The sequence below is a fragment of the Scleropages formosus genome, chromosome 17, assembly GCF_900964775.1.
Source record: "Scleropages formosus chromosome 17, fSclFor1.1, whole genome shotgun sequence".
NCBI lineage: Eukaryota > Metazoa > Chordata > Actinopteri > Osteoglossiformes > Osteoglossidae > Scleropages > Scleropages formosus.
In genome coordinates this window covers 18200489-18221627 of record NC_041822.1, presented here as the reverse complement: position 1 = coordinate 18221627, position 21139 = coordinate 18200489, and the positions used below count along the sequence as shown (strand labels likewise).

At 41.8% G+C, this 21139-nt stretch overlaps 2 protein-coding genes across 3 annotated transcripts; one reads left to right on the top strand and one right to left on the bottom strand.

The window, feature by feature from the left end:
* Positions 1–3586: 3586 nt before the first annotated feature.
* Positions 3587–13741, bottom strand: LOC108937987 (uncharacterized). The gene is made up of 12 exons (XM_018758251.2): positions 13682–13741; positions 13170–13496; positions 11934–12001; positions 11198–11345; positions 10551–10673; positions 10268–10416; positions 9718–9854; positions 9460–9553; positions 8053–8382; positions 7129–7318; positions 6929–7053; positions 3587–6693 (listed from the first exon to the last, which is right to left on the bottom strand). Exons 2-12 carry the CDS (start codon positions 13363–13365, stop codon positions 6373–6375), a joined length of 1881 nt encoding a protein of 626 aa, XP_018613767.1. The 5' UTR covers positions 13366–13496; positions 13682–13741; the 3' UTR covers positions 3587–6372.
* A 1768-nt stretch (positions 13742–15509) lies between these two features.
* On the top strand, positions 15510–19484 carry prf1.5 (perforin 1.5). 2 transcript variants are annotated; one of them, XM_018758318.1, is made up of 3 exons: positions 15510–15636; positions 16594–17141; positions 17688–19484. In XM_018758318.1, the coding sequence occupies exons 2-3, from the start codon at positions 16609–16611 to the stop codon at positions 18739–18741; spliced, it is 1587 nt and encodes a 528-aa protein (XP_018613834.1). In that variant the 5' UTR covers positions 15510–15636; positions 16594–16608; the 3' UTR covers positions 18742–19484. The 2 variants fall into 2 exon arrangements, with proteins under 2 accessions (XP_018613834.1, XP_018613833.1); XM_018758317.1 differs by having other exon boundaries at positions 15629–15757.
* The last annotated feature ends 1655 nt before the right edge of the window (positions 19485–21139 follow it).

The following is a 21139-nucleotide window of genomic DNA, read 5'->3' as shown; positions in this document are numbered from 1 at the left end:
CATTAGTAATAGCAATAATGACCAACAGATAAAAACAAGCATGTGACAAAACGGAAGACGAGAGGAGAGAAGAGTAGAACCTCTGGAGGTCCAAGGTTAGCTGGGTGTCCGCCCATTCTTGACATGTTCACAGTGTACATCGGGGCAAAATGGTTCCTAACAAAGTTTGTGTTGTGGTCAGGTGCTTGACAAGAGTCCTCCAGGTGGGGTACAGGCGATTTTCAGGAGGTCAGGAAGTGAAAAGGACAATACCTTGCTTGTCTCAAGAAGGAAAAGTTCACCCCAGGTGTACCAGCAAGGAGAAGAACGGATGCAGTAGCTATATACGTGGCTGAGACAAACGGACGGACAGCTACTGGACGACTATTCGCAGCTTAGGGGTTCTATATAACTGAATGCTTCACCCCCACAACTTATTTTTTTAGTAGTTACAAAAAACCCTACATCCTGCTGTCAAAGAGTGTTCTGGTTTCTACCTACTAATGAGTTCTGTTGACCAAGTTGGGTGCGAACCCTTCCCATGCTGGAGCATAAGCAGTAAAATTTTAAATTCAGTCCTGGAACTGACTGGGACCTCACATAGGTACCTTTAACCTTGTGTAATATGGTCACACCCCCTGGTTTTTGATGATGTTCTTGCTGCAGCACGTTGAATGTGTTGTAACATAACATGTGACGTTCAGACTCGCTCGCAACAAGACATTACAGTGGTGAATTTTCCATGTGCTAATGTGTGCCAGTTTTTCTGGATGTTCAGCTGATTTTAATAGATGAATAAAATCTTGTCTTTCTTTTCTCCAAGAGTATGCATTTTTTTTGAGCGTAAAGAATTTTTAGTCATTCGCTTATTTTACGTCAAAAGAAAAGTTTGCTACGGTACCCACACGCAGTGTCATGCAGTGGTACTGATACATAGAACATAAAAGTTAAAACAAATTTTATGCCTCTGTACCAGTATTACAACAGAGAACAGTATTAGTCCTAGTACTAAACTATGAAACACCATATAATATTTAATTAGATCCATGAATAATATTTACAACATAAACACAGGAGACCAGAAAGAACTATTGTATCAAAAGCAATACTAAGGTCAAAAAGCAGAATTGCTTGAAGCGGAGAATAGAAATATACATCAACTTTGATTAATGTAGTTTCAATGCTGTGGCACAGTGAATTATAATACAAAAAAGACTAGATGCATTTGTGCAATATATTGGGAAGTGAAATATCATTGTAGTTTAAAAAAATACTTTTTATTGAACAACTTTTTAGACTGTGAAGTTGACAGTAAAAAAAGGAGTGGACCTTGGTGGACAGATTTACTTACATACTAGTGAAACACTGCCAAATTACAAGAGTATCTCTCAGAATTTGAATCCCAAAGTCATTTTATAGGCCTATATCATTGTTGTAATGGAGCAGGTAAGGAAAATCACACAATTCAGTGAAGAAAGTAATATTTCCCAGAGGGCATATGAACTTGCACAATGAATAATTCAGTTGAGTAACATTTTGCAGTTTGAGGTTAAAATTGAAATGTCAGTTCATTTTCATGAAAGATTATGGCATAGGCAGCTCTCCACCCTATGCTACAATCCATCTGTTTAAATGTAAAGCTGTTACATGTGTCTGAAGTTAGAGGTACCATATCAGAAAGTCTAAGCCAGGTTTAATGGGCAGGCAGAGAGTCAGGTCTGGAAATTTCTCTGACCAAATAAGCTTTATGCATCAATGAGCAAATGTTTAGTAAAGAAATTCACTGAGATTGTGTAGGACATAAGGACCTCCACTGTAAACTTCACTTGAGGATAAATCACAATTTTTATACTTTGAGAATGTTTATTACTCTTTAAAAAAAAAAAAAAAAAATTCAAAGTAATTACTGATGCGGCATTAAACGTTTCAACTCGTCACAACATCATACACAAATTGCTCAGCAAGTTCGGTTTTGAATCACGGAAATTTATTACATTTCTCTCTTCGAGTCACACCGCATGCCAATGTGTATCACATGCCCTGTGATGTCTCAGTGTGTTGGTAACAGGGTGAGGGGCGGTACGGAACGCAGTATGGAAGAATTTTTCTGAGTCGCAGACCTGGACAAAATAAACTATGCTCAAAAGTGGAATGTAGACTAACTTGTTTATCTGTATGATGTCAAATTACAAGGGGAATCAGTCAGGGAAACCACAAAACAGGAGTTTTCTAATGGCTCTACAACAGATAAGATTTGTCTGATCTGTCAAAAACAAGTAATAAAATGTAACAACTTCCTCCTAAACTTTTCTCTATTAGTTATAAATTTTGTGATATGTAACTCAAACTCATAAAAATTTTTTGCTTCCTTCATTTTGATGTCCATGAAGAAAGAATGATTCTTGAACAGAATAAACAGAAGAAAGATTCCTCTTCGGTGTCTAACAACACAGTCCTTTGTTCTCCCAACTTGCTGTGGAAAGAGTCCCCCCTGGAAACTGCAGTCTCACCTTCTTCTTTCTTTTAGTCTGTCTCAGCAGAGCCGCTACTGTAGGAAGAACTGGAATGCATGACTTTCTCCTGGGGCCCAAAAAGTGTAAAGATAAACATACTGTTACTCAGCCACATCACACAGTGAGTTAGTTCCTCCCACGTCGGCTGATGTATTGGGCAACAAGTGTTCTCCAATGGGCTCCAAAAGTGCCAGAGCGCTATCTGACATACCTGAGGGGTGCCGTTTGACCAAAGACTCTAGAGGAAGAAAAAAACGATCCTTTTAATGCTTTCTGAGTAATCCCACCGCTAGCACTCTGATCCCTTTAGCAATGTCACATGACCGCCACCTCATTCCTCAGTGAATGCTGTTCAGTTATCCAGGGCGATTACAATACATCGCTTTCGCTGTGTCCAAGTCTGGGTCCAGCCAAGTTTCCGGGGTTTAAATTCTGTTCTTTTTCTCTTTAAAATGCACTCTCTGCAAATCTTAGACACAGTTAATTGCATTAATACAATTAAACTTATATCCAAAGCAACTTAATGTATATTTACCAAAGCCGTTAAAGTGAAGAACCCTGCACTCCAAAATAGCATCTAGAGGCTGCCTGTCTGTGTCCCATGTTCCATCTTCCGAAATTGGAAGCATTAAAATGAGCGATGTAAAAATGGGAGGATACAACCCTATTGATGCCACAGACTCCCCAACCACTGGTTAACCATTGTGGCACCAAGTAATAATGGAGTTTGAGAAATTACTATTGTCTACTTTGTTTCATTGTAGCCTCTGCCTGTAGTGTCTGAACAGAATAGTGGATACAGTTTTTTTCATCAAAAGTAATGATTTGCTTGTAATGAATGCTGTCCATCCACCAACAGCTCAAGTCATGTGCCAAGTTTGCCACAATGTGTTCACCATCACACAAGGAAAATTTCCCTCTTTCATTCCAGAGCACAAAATAGCATTCAGCTGCAGGAATGGCGTGAAAGAGTTCATAAGATGATTATCAAACCAGATACATATGCAAATCTGTCCTGTGAATAAACTAGCTTCCTCACATATGTTTCAGATATTCTCGCAGATGAAATTTGAAAAAGGGAAAAATAAGCTGTGCTACTGTTGTGATGTGTTTGTATATCAAAACAAGGGAAATCTACGAATTCAAATTACAATTTTATTTGGCAAGTTTACAATGACATCTGAGGCACAGTGATATATTGCAATATTTTATGTTTTAGACCTGAATGAAATATAATTTCTAAAGGACTTTAAAATTCTCACTGTATGAAGGGACAGCTGCAGATCTTTCAAGGTAACAGAACAGACAAGAGCAACCCTTTGGTTTGAAATCTTGATTTACTCCTACTTTTTTCCCTATAGCTATATCACACACACACACACACACACAGCTACTCACCAGTTGTTTATGAGATACATCTATCGTTTCACCAGTGCTTAGTGCTCTGCACCAAAAATCACATTGCCTCCCAAGACCTGCATGGGAGCAAGGCTACATGAATCCTTCACATTCCTGTCAACCAGATGACATAAAAGCCCAACATCCTCCGTTCCATCCTTAATATTTATCTTATTGATACTCAATGTACTTAAAAGTGTAATTACATTAATTTTTGTGCAGACAACCCCCAAAGTTCCTCAGTTTCATATTTTGTTTCCACTTTTCCCACACTGGCAGTCTTAAAAATTAACCCTGGAAATGCAGCAGGTTTGTAAAAATTTTGTATACTAGTACCACCGATATTTACATCACCAAAATCATGTATTGCATCAAGGAATAAATGCCAAATAAGCATAAAAAGTTTAATTAACTATTTTTAAAGCTGACATACAAAGATCTTGCACTAAGAAGATTATTGCTTGTTGTTAAAATTCTTAACACAGATCGTCACCTATAATTACAACACAACTTGCAGTTACCACACTCTTTGGAACAAAACTGTATTAATAACTGTAGCAAGGTTAGAAACCTAAAGTTGTGTGTAAAGTAATGGAATCCCCAGGTATGACCTTGACATTTAAATAAAATGTAAACTGTATATAAATAGCAATGTGCAACTTTACAAAATTTACATGTACAATGTAAAATGTTACAGCTGAATGCTAATCAGTGTCCATTGAAAAAAGTCATTCACTATTGTTCCTCTGACTTTTAGGGGTTTTTTCTCTCTGACAGACACTCAGCTGAACAACAGTTGGTATTTGACCAAAGCAGCAGCTAAAAAAAGGATCCATTCAGAATGTACTTCAAGCCCAGCTCTACACACACTGGAAGCACTAACATATTTACAAAAACATGAACCTTCTGCACATTCCAGCACAACGTATCAAAAGCACACGTTACATACGGCAACCTTACACACACACACACACACACACACACACGAGAAGTGAGGTAAACCTCACATGCGATCAGTCACACTGAAGCAAAAGTCATTGCGCTTTACTAGACACAGAAAAGCTTCAAAACTTCAGCTCACATGTCAGTCAGTGCTGCTACATACACATTCGTACCGCCATTCCCTGCTCTGACCACATTTTCTCCATTTGACAGATGACCTCAGCTTTGATGGGGGGGAAGAGACGAACACTTCCTGTCAGATTGGCCTCTTAAGGGGCACTCATTTCAAGGATGTTTCATCAGGAAACAAAGCAGGTCATGTTGAAATCAGACCACTGAGACTAGACCCAAATCCAACTGATATGACAGTTACTTGTGTACATCAAAAAAAAAAAAAATTCTGAATTATTCAAATTCAATTAAACTCAGTGTTTCCCTAACTGTAATTACATTTTGTCAATTTGAAGAAAGATTGTGTTAAAGTCTCACCACTAGTATTTGCCTCTCCTTTTCTGTGGACCTGACCAAGTCACCTCAAGAGATACTGCACTGACACCTCACAAACCATTTTAATAAATTTAGCCTCCCAGGGATTTATGAAGCTAGGAAAACTACACTCGCTTGTGGTTGAGTAGGGCAAGTTATAAAATGCTCCATGTATTTATTATAGAAAATATATTTTTCAAGACAGCATTTTGACACTTCAGGTCATTGCCCATATACTCTATGACCCATCAGCATTCTCTTATTAGACCAAAGTGTGGAAAAAATTCACTGTATTTTAAGATAATTACTTGTTTACTTGGTGAGGGCTTATGTCTGTTGTCCTTTTGTTAGGGGGAAAATACAGGACGAAGCTCAGAGCACAACTGTTTCTTTAAACTGGTAAGCACAGCAACCGAAATGACACACACCTCTCTTAATTCCAGCTTTTATTCCTCTATGACATCCTTCTCCAAGGATTCTCCTTACGTTGCAGAGTTGGTTCAGTATATTCTTTCCCATTACACCAATTTTTTGGCAAAAGGCCAGAACTCGCAGGGAGGGTCCTAGCATTTCCAAAGAGTGTGACTGCTCTGAAATCTGTATCTGGCCCGTTTGAGAATCCATGGCGCATATGCTGGATATAGAAGTTGTGTTCATTTTCTTCCACTAGACACACAGAGCACTGACCTTCTCTGCAGCTCTCCATGGGATGCATGCTGCAGTAGCTTGTTAACACTTAGCATTTTTCTTACCTTCCATATGAGTGGCAGCACCAGAGAGCAACGCCTGACGAGAACGAGCGAGTGCAACAGCACTCCCAGTAGTCAGAGAGGGGATCACAAGTCTAACAGCAGATGAAAATAACTGCCTCCTTTTTAAGAAGTTGGGAAAAATACATCAACTTGTGTCTAAAGAGATGTAGTGGTCTTTGGGAAGAATGCACTACACCGTGTCAAAAACACACCGACCTAATGAACAGAACGAGCTGGCGAGTACCAGGTCCACAGGAAGGCAGGCAAGTGGGAAAACAAGTGGAGCCAGCCCGCCACAGTCATCAGCAGTTGTTCAGCAGTCTAGCCCGCAGCTCCTTCACGCGAGGGCTCTCCTTCACACTGCCCACATCTATGTGGTAAACTGTAGTCTGCAGGAAGGTGTACACGCTGCTCAGGGCCTCGTCATAGGACAGGCCAAACACAAAGTGTGTTTTAAAGAGCTCGTCGAAGGCCCCCAAGGAGCAGCTGGCCTGGCAGGGCAGTAGGTTTCCATCCAGAGCAATGTAGAAGCTCTGGATCTGGTCTCTCCTCCGTCCCACGGCTACCAAGTAGGGCTGCCGCTGATTCGTCATGCTGGGAGGCAGCTCTGGCCTGGAATTCGACTGAGAGACAGGCTTCCTGTCAGCAAGGACCCCTCTAATAAACAGAGGGCCTTATTGGAAGCGTAAGATTGAAGAAGGTGCAGAAAACCAGCCAGGGAGTTATGCTAAGTGAAAGTGCTAAATGGACAGCTAAACTTCTCTTTCATATAGTCTTTCAATAGATACACATTCTTAAAACTGTATGAGAAAACCGGTGTTTACTCCATAGAAGGCTACACGTTTCATGCAGATGTACCTTGTGAAATTGGACCAAGCGATCTAGTGCTTCCCGAACACTTATTTTGGCTGCCTTTCTTCCTCCTGGGGGTGGGGGTAGAAGATGCACCAGCAGCAAGACTGAGGCCATGTCACTGTCCCACCCTGCAGAAGGGCACAAGGATAAATACACACATACACATGCACACATACCCACAGCCATCCCTTGTGGTCACTGACCAAGGCCTCCTGGGGGGTCTTCATCTTCATTGGGTTCATACTCCGCACACTTCAGCAGGCCATACAGGTCTGCCGACTGCGTAAGCGACTTAGCCTCCTTAATGACCTTGGCCTTGAAACAGCTGTCCCATGTCTCCAGCAGCTTGCAGGATGTTTCCAGGCCAAACAGCAGGGTGAAGTCCTGATTCACCTGTGGAGGAAATGAGCAGCAAAGAGATGCACAAAAAGATAACATACTGGCAAAAGCGAAACTTCATCCCAAAATCCCCAAATTCAACTTGTCAAGGCCTGTGCAGATTTTCCTTTCACTGGTGCTGCTCTACATGCTGAAAATCCTGACAGTGATCAATGAACTACTCAAACAGACTTTGAACCTTTACTCTGACAGATTTTTAAGTCTTTACTGTTAAAATAAGCCAACCATTTTCCATAGTGGGACTTCCTAAGGTGACGCACTCCTGTCAGTTAGAACGAGCCTGATCACCTGGTCTTAGGTAAAACAATGTGAACACACAAATACTCCTGAGACCAGCCAATATTCTGTTTGCCACAGGGGATGCTAAGTGCATCTCTCAAACTGTGCATGCTGTAATATTGAACTCAAATACATCCTACATAAGGTATCCAATGCTTTTAAATGATACAACGTTTGAGAGGCGCTTCAATAACTTCCAAGAAATCCTATAAATCTACCAAAAAACCTTTTTTGCAGGGTTTCAGAAAGACACACCAAGTTAACAGAGTAAAATTCAAAACTACTAATGCAAGCTTTTTAGATAGATTGTGTTCTTCCCGCTGTATGTGTGGTATAGAAAGATCTCACACAGCAAACTGAAATTTTGATTCAGTTAACATAGAACGTGTATTTTGTGCTATCTGGCAGAGTTAGGTACCTGACAGCAGCCGTTACAGTTCCACACTCACCAGGCCCTTGGTGTCCAGCAGCCTGGGAAAGGTGGACAGGACAGTACTGTTCCTCTGTGGGTCGTGGACCAGCTGGCGCCGGTAATGGAAGGTCTCACGCATCTTGAGGAAGACTTGCTCGCGATCGGTGCAGTCGGCCAGGTCAGACACAGCCTGCTCACAGCTCTCCCCTTGCAGCTGTGCGCTTAGCTGGGTCTGTCTCTCAAAATCCGGGCCTCGACTCACCGAACTCTTCTGGAGGCCCCTGCTCCGCGGGACACTCTTGCGCTGCACCGTTTTCAGACGCCATGCCAGGTAGCCTGTCCCACTCTGGCCATCGTAGAAGTGCTCCTGCAACATGCCGACCGCATACAAACATATGAGCACACCTGTTTGTATGTAAACATGAAGGCACACACAAATGTTTGTCTGTGACTTTCCATCACAAAATGATGACACACACACACACACACACACACACACACACACACACACACACACACACCCCCATGCCTTACAAAAACAAATTTCTGTTAAGACCTGACTGATTCTTTAATTATCACTGTTAATTTCAGACGCTACCAAGCAATTTCAGGGCTACCTAGCACTGCAAAATTTCAGGGCTACCTAGCACTGCAAAATTTAGAAGAAATTTCCCAGTATCTGGTGATTTTTAATTATTATACAGAAATTTGAATGAGCAAGTATTTTGCCCCAAAGTTAAACTATATAAAAGCAATTACACAAGGGAGACGATCAAACCTCTGAATTCAAGATTTATGGTATGTTATGCAAATGATACTCTAACAGTCACACGTTAGTCACGCATTTTTATTAGAGCTGACTAAAACGCAACCGTCAGTCACATGACCAACAAATACCGGAGGGCTGTTTGTTAACAGGAAAGTGAATATTTGCACTAACAGACAGAATAGCCCTTAACGTTTGACAGGAAATACTAGCATGAGGTCAGTTTTTTTTTTTCCCTCTTTTTTATTCGTCTTTCTCTTTGGGTTCTTCTTAGATTGAGTTCATTCCCCTTAATCCCCAAAACAAAGCTTTCCACACCTTAGTTCAGTTACATATATACCAGTTTCTTTTAGGGGTTCACCTTTGGAAAAATGTCCTATGGCAAATTTTGGGACACGTCAACAACCAATAAAAAGCATGAATCCTAAAGCATACACAGTTGATAACCATATATTTAAAAAAAAAAAAAAAAAAAAAAAAAAAAAAAAAAAAAAAAAAAAAAAACTTTGCCACTCAAAAAATGTTTTAAAAAGCAACTCAGCCATTCTCTGGCATGGAAGTGTTTATTTTCATGAAAAAAATGACTCCACAAACTTAATAAAAACATATATGTATGTAGATACACTCAAAAACCCAGTAAGACAAAGACACAGAGCCCTGAATGTACTACCTACTTACATAGCCCTTTTCAGAGAAGGGATCCTTGAGGGAGGGAAAGAGCGTAATAATTCCCAAAGCATAGAGCTCACGCACATTTTTAGGCGGAGTCGTTCTGAAAAAACAAAAAAAAACAGAAATGCTGTGTTAAAGATGAAATAAAATGTTTATAAAAAAAAAAAGAGCCTGACAGAGAGTACATGAGTGGTGTGAATACAGATTGAACGGAAGTACAGCGCCCCCTGGCCTTTGCTCTATGGAAGTGCATTAGAAACCTACCCCTGAGTCTCTGTCATGTGGGCAACGAGTATGTTGATGAGGTGCCGTCTAGTGGTGTCTGTCAGCGTTCCCTTGGCTCGGTACTCCTCCAGGACCCGCTCCCCACCAGGTCTCCTGGACAGAACTGCCTGCACAAGCTGGAAAAAGTGGAGCAAATGGTCACACGGTTGACTGCATGAACTTGGGGTTAACCGGTTAGTGGTTATTTACTTTTGCCCATTTAGCAGATGCCATCATAAGAGGTGATTTCCAGCACTAATTTTGTAAGTTTGTTTAGGGCAAGAACCTTGCTTAAGGCTACAACTGTAGGTGTGTGAATTCACAGCAGGGACCTTTGATTGCATAAGAGCTCTAACCACTATGCCACCTGCTGTAAGGAAGAACAAAAGCTCAGGGGTATCTACAGAGAACACACACCTTCCAGCAGGCTGTGAAAACTTCCTGCTGGTCCTTTTAACTCCATGAATTACTTATCTCTGCGTTCATATAATCATCTATGCGATGCAAAGGCTTTTTGTTGCAGACTGGTTTAGTACTTTACACCTCTCACCTCTTTGGCCTCTACAGCCATACTGTCACACGTACTGTCGACTTCAGGGGAAGGCCGCGCTCTTTTAGCTGAAGAGAGCCTCTCCCCGCAGGAGGGGCGACCTCGGCGAACTGAAGGCACCGCAGGAGCCTCAGGGGCCACTGGGCTTTCTGGAAAACAAAGTTGAAATGTCAGGACAAAAAAATGAGCGCACAATTATGATGGGTAAAAGACAAAATAGTGGTAAATCAACAGACAGTTACAATGCACAGACAGCACTGGAGCACAGTAAAATCACACTCACTGGCACGGGGTTCTTCATTCAAAGATGAGACATTTTTGGATTCCAACAGGCAGGGGAACTCCTCTGTATCTCCCTCAGTCACATTCAGGTACAAACTCTTTGGCAAGTCAAAACTGTTCCCTCCTTTGAGACAAAAAACAAAATCAACTGATGAAAATCACCTTCTTCTGTTTCAGGTCAGACTGCAAAACGTGTCACATCTTACAGAAAAATTGCTTAAATTTTCGCAGTTACAACTGCATGTGACACAGCAATGCCACTAACATTCAAACTTGTAGAAAGCTGATTTTGTATGTTTTGGAAGCTGTTTTTGAGCCAAATCCATGCAATAAAAACTTCCATGGCACAAGAGTACCAAAAAAGAAAAAAAAAAAAAAGAAAAAAAAAAAACCACAATGGCTAAACATTTTACAGTACATCAGGTAGTAGCGTTGTGGTTTGCGCCTTTGAACTCAAAGGTCGCAGGTTCAATTCCCACCCCCCACTGTAGTACCCTTGAGAAAGGTACTTACCCTAAATTGCTCCAGTAAACTTACCCAGCTGTATAAAGGGGTAAATCATTGTAAGCAGCTTGATAATTTAAGTCGCTTTGGAGAAAGGTGTCAGCTGAATGAATAAATGTAAACATGAATGTACATGACAGACACCTGGAGCATCCTCTTTTGACAGCACCATGGCAAGAGTACTGCTGCTCTCTGGTGTCTGGGAGGGGAACTGCACTGTCTTCCTGCACGTTTCACAGAATGGCGGCTCGCATTCGGCAGCTTTTCCACAAACAGCGCAGAACATGTCCATCTGAAAGGAAAATATGTGTTACAACACACATGTAAGGAAGCCAGGAGATCAACTGAAGTGATTATTATTAATAAATTCCTTATAATATGTTCTTCAAAATGAATTAATGTACAGATAAATGGTATTAACTATAGCGAAATGTGTTGTAAGGTGCAAATAACGAGAATATATATTAATATGTATTAATCTCATATATATTTTTACCAATACAAATAGTGTTCAAAGAGTACGCAGGTCTGATTTACAAAACTCCACTGCAAAACAGGCCCACAAAATCTGGGTTTAAAGGGCCAGCCAGTAGCATGGTGGTTTGAGGTGCTGCCTTTGGACCCAAAGGTTGCAGGTTCAATTATCATTTCTGGCTGTAATACCCTTGAGCAAGGTACTTATCCTAAATTGCTTAAGTAAAATTACCCAGGTACAGAAATGGACAAATAATTGTAAGTACCTTAACACTGAGTCACTTTGGGGGGAAAAAAAAAAAAAAAGCATCAGTTAAATGAATAAATGTAAAGTGTGCTTTAAAGGGTAAATACTAGTACAGCCAGCATTAGAGTTGTTCCTGCCATTGTGACAGAAGAAACAAACCTTCACATCACCCTCAGAGTCCTCTTCTTTGACAACTGTTTCCATGTGTCCATCATTCTTCTGGGCTTCTGCAAACAAAAGCAGTAAATTTGACAACACCTACTTTTACTCAAAAAGACACTCTAAACAACATTATTTTTAGTATCTTGCACCTTGTTGTGGTACAAGTTACAAATCCAGCTGCTCTGATGATATTTAAATTATCCTTAATTTTCTGGTTTTATGATAAAATAGTAAATGAAGTTAATTTGAACAAATTCTGATGCATTGTTGTATTTAGAATAAACAAAAAGTTGACAAAACCTCTTCAGATACTTTCATATGTGCATTCTGATGCAGGCGAGTACCTTACTCACGTAGGTACAGATGCACATGAGGACTGAGACTACACTTACTGTGGAAGTCCAACAATAAAATATTTTGTCCAAGTTTCTGAAATATCATTTAAATCGTTTGCAAACACTAATTTTGTGATACCTGAAGGTCAATCTTTAACTTTGACTCCTTCCTCCAAAGCAAATTCATAAATTCAGACATTTTAATTGGCGCAATACAGGGTCTTTACCTTTATCAAGGGTGTAACTACATATTTCCTCAGAATATTCAAACCAGGAACCTTAACCTTTCAACTCTGTGCTGTCATGCTACAAATTGTTACTGTTCTTATGGTTATAACTTTTCTTGAAAGTAACAAAGCATTTCTCCTCAATTATGCAGGTGGTAGAGTAGTTGTTAGAGCTGCTGCCTTTGGACCCAAAGGTCGCAGGTTCGACTTGCACCTCCAGCTGTAGTACCCTTGAGCAAGGTACTCAGCCTAAATTGCTCCAGTAAAATCACCCAGCTGTATGAATGGATAAATAATTGTAAGTGGCTTAACATTGTCAGTCACTTGCTGCCATCCCAGGTATTATTATTATCATCATTATTATTATTATTATGCTTTCCAAAGCGAACTGCAGTATCTGATTCACATACAGCTGGGTATTGGGGATGTACCCTTCAGGATAGGATAATAATACCTAATGACTGCAGGGACATTCACATCTTTTAGAGTAATTTAGTTAAATACCTGGATAAAACAGGCATGTGTTAAACGTGGGAAGTGGGACTAGCGCCAACAACCAACTGGTTACAGATCCCTGCAGCACTGTTCATACGGACCCGGACCGCCCGCTCGCGTGTGTGACACGCTATGTATGTATGTAGGCTGCGATCATCATGAGGGGGATGCGGTACCTGGCGCGCGCCGCTCCGCCTGCTCCAGCCTCGCTCTGAGACTCGCCTTCTCGCGCTCGCTCTGCGCGAGCACAGACTGCAGGTCCGCGAAGCTGCTCTCGTACAGGCGCGTGATCTCGCACACGGCGTTCCGCACCAGAGCCTCAAGGATGGAGGCGAGCTGCTTCTGGAAGGTCACCACGGAGTCGGACATCATCGCTGCGCCGCCGCTTCTCCTCCTTCTTTATCGCCAGCCCTCACCACAACCACCTCCTCCTACTCCTTCCTCTCTTGTCTCAAGCAGAGGCAGAGAGGAGCCGCAGCGGGAAAGTCGCATAGCGCCACCTGCTGTAGCGGAGTACGAGGAAAAGTAAAAAAAAAAAGCCACTGAACTTAAGTTAAAAAAAATAAAGAAAGAAAGAAATAATAAGGGTGTGGCGCCTGAGTGTCGTCTTGCAGCCTGAAGGAACTAGGTCCGACTGCTAATGAGGCAGAAGCGCCAGTCAGTTAACAGCCAGCTCTTGACCACTTACCTCAGTATGGAGGCGCGTGAGGACCGGAAGTGGTTCCCTGCTCCATTCTTCCGTGTGCATTTACGGTGCGGAAGCATTCAGACTTCGCATTTCCTTGTGCTGGACTCGTATTCGTGCCCACAGAGCAGCTTATGAATTATAAGGCAGTTGTGTTAACCCCTGTACCACCATGTCCCTTCTCCTTTAGCTCTATACCATGTACAGTGAATTTGCCACACTTACACTCAGCTGTAAAAATTGGTAAAGAGCTGTAAGTCCCCTTAGACAAAGACATCAGCTAATAAAGAGAAATACAAATACTGTAGTTACATAAATGTGCCAGAGTTCCCCTCAAGATAAGCACTGGGTTTGGAAACTACGTGGGTGGATTGTTCCAAGTATGCATCAACCAGTTTCGTTCACTCTCTTTATTCATTTGTTCCCCACAAGAGCGCTGACAGATTAAACATGATATATTTCAAATCTCTTTTTTTTTTTTACCTAACTCTGGAGACTTATTTGGACTAGCTAACATGAGGAGAGACACCGATTCAAGCTTTGCGGGGAGAATGAACATGAGCGTGGAGGAACGCAGCACAGTGCACAGGCCCAGGTCCAGAAAACAACACATAGAATACAGACACATCTCAAGCATGTCCTCTGCAAGAACCGCATATGTCAGTGGTGTACACACCGTACACGCATAACACCCCTGACGATGAGATGACCTGCTATAAGAACCCATCCTGTTCACAATGAGAACGCTTCCCTGGAGCAAGAGATGGGGAGAGACAGGAGACCAAGTGTTTAGGAGTTTGAGTTTTTTCCTATTTTTCTGTAAACCTGTAACCTTCTGTTTCCTGTAAACCTCTCCCAGCCCTAGAGTACAAGAACACAGACTAAAAGAATCTAGAAACCCTGAGTGAATGTCTTCACGTGCGGCAAACCAGGCCGTTTGTCACAAGCATCATGTAGGAATTACAGATTACAGATACCAAATGCTTTCAGCAAGTCCAACAGCGATCCAGTCTACGCACCATAGTCTGGAAGCCTCGATGTGTGTCAGAATTAAGTTTTTTCTTTAAAAATATTTATCGTATTCCAGCGCAGATCCGTGCTGGAAGCTCTGTCACTCGGATAGTCTGCCTTGAGATTGCATGAGCCGTGCAGGTTGTGTTTAATAGTGATCAACAGAGGCCGAGCCTGCGGCGTTACCCGTGTCCGTCACACAGTTTATTTTTGGACTGAGGTACTCATCCTTCAGCACTTTAAGAATCACATCATTTTGTCTTGCAGATAACGAGAGGCCCCGTGCATTAAACAAACACACATTGTCTGAAACCGCTTGTCCCAAGCAGGGTCACGGGAAGCCGGAGCCTAACCCGGCAACACAGGGCGCAAGGCTGGAGGAGGAGGGGACGCACCCAGGACAGGACGCCAGTCCAGCACAGGGCACCCCAAGCGGGACTCGAACCCCAGACCCACCAGAAAGCGGGACCCAGCCAAACCGGCCGCGCCGCCACGCCACCGCACTCCCTGTCAAACAAACATCATGGCACAAAATATAGACATGATGATAATCCATTGCCAAGCATGAGCTCCAGCCCCCACTCTAGATCTGGAAGCCTTTCCGCCACACCAAGCATATCAAAACAAAACCAGCTCAGCTATTATAATCTCTCTGACCTTGGGCAATTGACAAAGGAGTAACATCCCAAATCCACAACAGACTCAGACTCAGATTTGATTTCTGCAGGGCATCTCCCCCAGACTTTGTCACGGTGACCGTCTTCGAGCAACAGCACGGTTTTTCTGCTGTGCTGCCAGTAGAAATATTGCTTATTCCTGCAGAACTGCTTGCACAACCCAGGAGGAGGGATTCATGTGATGTGGGAGTGAACATCGAGAGCAGTGCGAGCCTAACTCATTCCAGCTGACCGACAGGACAGGGTGGAAAACAAAAGTATTTCCCGGCGGTAAGCACCAACTAACTTTCTGGGGCTTCACTGCATATTCCCAGATTTCCAGATGGAATGTGGTCCCGACTTTAATGGCAAGATACCCTGCAGTAAAGGACGAGCAACAGGGATTGGTCGGGTAGGATAAAACCTGGGACGCAAGTGCTCTACATTCTTCTATCTAATTTTAAACAGTAGATCCTTTTTTAAAGATATTGTTTTGATGGTAAATGCCTGCAGTTAATTGGTTGCTGATGGAAAAATCTTGCAGTGGCTAAGCAGAAATTTTCGCATGCATTTTTATAATTGTAACTTGACTGCTGAAGAGATAACTGTGCAATAGCATAAAAAATAAAGTCTTACTGTATAAACAGAGTACCAGTTCAAAAAACTGAATATACTTGCTTGAAACTAGTTTTTTTCCGAACTGACAATGTTTTTACAGTGTGAATTTGTAAAGGGAGGGCAATGGCACACATTGGGTAGTGTTTCCAGGTCACATCTCTTGGGATAAGAAAAAAAAGATATAATTGAAAATTGCTGCTAAATCTTGGATTTTTCAAAAGAGTTACCCTTTGCTAAACAGATTCACAAACACCAGGCATCTGGGTATCAAGTTTTGGTGTGTGTACTGAAGCTTTTGACCAGTACTGTATTTTGAAAGAGTTGCAGAGGTTGAGACAGTTTTTTTAGCAGGCAGAGAGAGACTGGCTTTAAGATAGGAGCAGCCTGGCAGACGTTGGTTTCATTTTCGGTGGGTGACTCAAGCTTGGCTTGTGCTTGCTTGTGCACTGAAATAAAGAAATCCAACTCCCCTTGCCTGTAATAAAAGTTGTGTGGATTCTTTGAAACTGAACTTGCAAAGAATCCTTTTTGTTCCAACTTGTCAATAAAGCCCAAAATTAAATTCATTGTCAACAGATTTCAAGTTGAGACATCAGGATAATGTCAATCTCTTTTCTTACGTTCTTCTAGCAACTTAACGCAATTATGACCGCCGACCGACACAGATGCCTCTTCCTTCTTACGGTCAGCATTGTTTTCCTATCAAACCTGCACGGATGTTCCTGCTGCAGGACCGGAACCCGTGCCGAGTGTGAGAAAGCTCGCTTTGTGCCAGGGTACAACTTGGCTGGTGAGGGTTTTGACGTGATACTCATGCAGCGGAAGGGTGCCTATGTGATTGATGTCAAAACCTTCATGACAGCCAACGATACGTGCACTTTGTGTGAGAACAACCGGTTCAAGCAAGTGCAGAAGCTGCCAGTGTCTGTGACTGACTGGCGGCAAATCACGTCCTGCAGTAAACATCTGCACGGTGAGATTCACCACTCGGTCCACTCTCTGGTCCGGAGGTCCGCCTCCTCCATCATCAACAACTGGGGGCTCAGCCTTAGCCTAAACACCATGATCCAGGCAAGGGTGGGCGGCAGCCACTCAGAAATTGCCGAGTTTGCTAAGATCCAGGCCAATATGGATAAGGCAACATTCGCCATTCATGAAATCACTTGCTCATATTACAGGTAAGTACTGCGAAACGACAGACATCTGCTCACAGATAACTGCTGTTTACCAAATAGCCACATCATGGTATAGTTTTGACCATGTTAGCCTTACCTCTGTGATTTTATAATAATAATATACAAGGATTGCATTCACTGGGCTAAAAATTACTAAATATATCTAAGTTAACATTTATTCATTCCTTCATTATAAATGTCGATCTGTCCAATTTAGGGTCACGCTGATCCAGAACCTATTCTGGAAGCATAGGGTGCAAGACAGGGTATACCCTAGACAGGATGCCAGTCCAGCTAACATTTAGAAAGACTCCACACACAATGTTAATCTGATGTTTTAAAGCACCACATAATTTGTGTTGTTTACACAGGCCAATATACTGTATTACCGTTTAAATTCAGATACCCTTAAACATAACAATTCTCCTCAAACCAGCAACCCAAATCCACCATGCCACCTTCATTACATTTATCACACACATCGATCCAAGTCCAATGGATCAAAAATGTTTTCTGACAAAATGTTTGCCCCCCCCCCATTCAATACAGCTACAGGTTGGTTGACCACCCAAAGCCCAGCAAGGAATTCTCTCAGTCTTTGCAGAGACTTCCTGCGGAGTACAACGAAACCACCGAATCCTTGTACAGCAGACTGATTGACACGTACGGCACTCATTACATTCGCCAGGTGCAGCTGGGTGGAAGGATACAGCAAGTCTCTGCTTTTCGCACCTGCCTGGCCACCCTTGCAGGTGTATCCATATCAGAGATGAAGAACTGCCTGGACATAGACTTGAAAATTGCGTTAGGGTTCGTGCCAGCAGATGCATCCTTCACCCAGAAATGCAGCGACAAGCTCAGGAAGAACATGAACATGGGTCGTTACCAAGGGTTCATGAGTGATAAAATCCAAGTCTTAGGAGGGGAGGCACAGCACCGGCATATCCTGACTTACCAGAACCCGTCGCTGGCCTACAGCAACTGGATTGGCAGCTTAAATGACACCCCAGAAATTGTCTCCTATGCCATCGTTCCCTTGCATCACCTGGTCAGTGACCCTGCCGTCAAAGACAGCCTGAGGAGTGCTCTGCGGGATTACATTATAGGAAATTTAGTTTTAGACTTACATAGGGCCGAAAGATTGTCCCAGAGCTGTCCCTCTTCACCCAACCTGGACTACAACTGCTGCCCATTGCGAGCCAGGTACGGCAAGTTGGTCGTGGTAGTAGAGAGAGCGTCAAATCTCAACTCAGACTACTTCTCGCAGACTGACTGCTATGTGAAGGTGTTTTACAACGGTCACTATAAGGAGACCGGCTACATTTTGGATGACAACAACCCCAGGTGGAATACTGTTTTAACTTTCGGTACAGTGGAGTTGGGACACCCGCTCATCTTAGAGCTCTGGGATTCTGACACGCATTACGATGACCTCATAGGACGTTGCAGGGGCTACCCCGAAAAAGGCTACCACTCATACATTTGCAAGCTGGACCAAAGTGTTTTCCATTTCAGCTGCTATGTCTCTTGTGACCCCCATCTGACAGGTGAAAGGTGTGAAGAATATTCCCCAGGCATTTATGGGAACCCATATGAGCTGTAAGAATGTCATTATTCTGTTACAAGTGCATAAGTGTTGTGATGCTAAAGATATTGAGCAGTAAACTCTGTTTTTAATACTACAAAATATTTTCATAATCAGACAACACAGCATGAACAATGTTTCCGCGTCAAAAATATGATCAGTTTAATAATTTTAGTAATTTTATTTAACAGCAATGTAATCATTCATAATGCCTGTCCACGGTGAACACTAGAGTTCTGAAAAACTTTTGCTTGCATGGCTTGTCACGTTTCTTTCAATACCATTGTTATACATGAAAAAGTCGTTGGTAATGGTAGGAACAGAAAACATTGGGTTTTTTCGTCGAAGCCTGTGTACTTTCATCTCATTATTTTTTGTTCGTTTTATCCTTTGTCATTTCCCTGTGCTTCTGTAGAACCATTCACACCTTTGTTATTCAAATCACTGTAATATTTCATCGCTTTATGAACTAGCCCATTAAGAGCATAACCCATCATCTAGAGTCACTTCTCATACCAAAACCTTGACGTGTAAGGCAATGTATTTACTCTTTCATATTGACCCAACGTAATGCTGATCCAACAGCATTATCTCAATTGCATGTAGCTTCAGTTATTTTATAATTTTCTTTTGTGTTACTTTCTACGAGTGGACGAGGGATACGAACGTTGTATTGTTCAAAAAGGCTAAAATACTAAACTACTTGTGATCACAATGTCAACAAATATCTTTTTATCATGTTGCACAATTTTTTCAATACACTGACTGATCAATTTTTGAACATAATTAAGAGTAAAAGTTTGTTCCAAACTCATTTTGTTTATAAGTACAAAGTTTAAGTACATTTTAACCTTTACGCTATTATAAATAATAGATCAGTAATACTGTAGATCAGTAACACAGAGATTATTCATGAAGGTTTATTCACAGGTTAGGTACTGTAAGAATCTTGTAAAAACTACAATAAAAATGTTTGGTAAGACTTTTTGTTTCTTTTATTCTGCTATTAGCTTTGAGCGACATTAAAATTAAAACTAACTTTGAAATACTGAAAATAAAAATGCCTTGTTTCCACAGGTTCCTGTTTAAGTTCCCACTGTTAAAATCCACTCTCCAAACCTCCGTACAATTCCTCCTCTTGTTATTAATCATCAACTCAGCAGAACATCAGAGACTGACTGTTAACACTGAAAATAATTTTAATTCAGGTTTTTTATTTTTTGGATGTGCTGTACTGCCATATATTGTTTCATCGCAATACCTACTGAAATTAAAAATAGATGAATCCACAAAATATGTATTTTTGGGAAGGCAGTGTATATTTCAAAAATGGTGACTAGAGCATCAGACTCCTGCGTATCTAATTACCTTGGATATCTCAAAACACACATTGTTTAAATGGAAGTTCTGCAGGGGATACAACTGTAGATGCTGCAGTATTTGTGTGTGTATTTTTGCATGCATATATGTGAGTGTGTGCATGAAACTGCAATGCATTGCACTGCCATCCTGTCCAGGGTATACCCCTCCTTCAGTCCTATGCTTCTAGGATAGGCTCTGGACCATCATGACCCAAAAGCACACAAACAATGTAGTAGTGTAGTGGTTAGAGATTCTGTCTTTGGACTGAAGTTACAGGTTTGATACCCCCCCCCTGGCTGTAGTGCCCTAGAGCAGGGTACTTACCCTAAAAATTGCTCCAGTAAAATAACCCAGCTGCATACATGGGTAAATAACTGTAGTTAGACCAACATTGTAAGTTGCTTTAGAGAAAAACATCAGCTGAATGAATGTTAAAAAAAAATTATTCAGAACTACCCTCCAGAATGATGGGCATTACTGTGAGGCCCATGAATGCTTTTATTAATATATGAGATATATCTGAAACTTCTATAAAAAATAGGAACTAATATGGACATTAATCAGCAATTGTTAATACTGTTAACAATAAAAAGGACCTGTTTAAAATGTGTACTTTGCCAGCGAGCCACAGTCCCCGTTCTGCTCCTCCGCCCCTGTGGTCTTCACACTTTTCCCACTGTGTCGAAGGGGAACGGAATGGTAATTATGCAACAAAACACTAAAAACACAGCCCAGAGAAAGACATTTTTATGGAAGCTGGAGGCTATGCAAAAGGTTTGTTATGGCAACTTGGGCAGACGAACGTCATCTGGGACTACAGACAGCCGATGCGGGAGAACTTTCAATTTTGGTTTTGTGGGCTTCAGCGACACACTATTTTGAGATTTAGGATAAGAGGATGTTTTCTCTGAACATTTTGGCACTTGTTACACCAGCCCTAAAAGAGGCACCCGTGAAATAGTGTGCCATCTCTATTCGGGAGGCTTCTACTACAGGTACACAGCAGAATGCTTTCCTCACCTCACCAGCAACATGTCAGAGAAACTCTGCCAGG

Bases quoted from the DNA above. Each gene is read 5' to 3' on its own strand.
- LOC108937987 (XM_018758251.2), bottom strand. From the start codon at position 13,365: ATGATGTCCGACTCCGTGGTGACCTTCCAGAAGCAGCTCGCCTCCATC. The intron at 9,855-10,267 runs GTGAGAGGTGTA...CACTTTTTCCAG, and splicing joins TGGCTGTAGAGGCCAAAGAG to CTTGTGCAGGCAGTTCTGTC. The intron at 7,054-7,128 runs GTCAGTGACCAC...GCCCTTCTGCAG, and splicing joins AGACCCCCCAGGAGGCCTTG to GGTGGGACAGTGACATGGCC.
- prf1.5 (XM_018758317.1), top strand. From the start codon at position 15,689: ATGGAATGTGGTCCCGACTTTAATGGCAAGATACCCTGCAGTAAAGGA. The intron at 15,758-16,593 runs GTAGGATAAAAC...ACGTTCTTCTAG, and splicing joins GAGCAACAGGGATTGGTCGG to CAACTTAACGCAATTATGAC. The intron at 17,142-17,687 runs GTAAGTACTGCG...CATTCAATACAG, and splicing joins ATCACTTGCTCATATTACAG to CTACAGGTTGGTTGACCACC.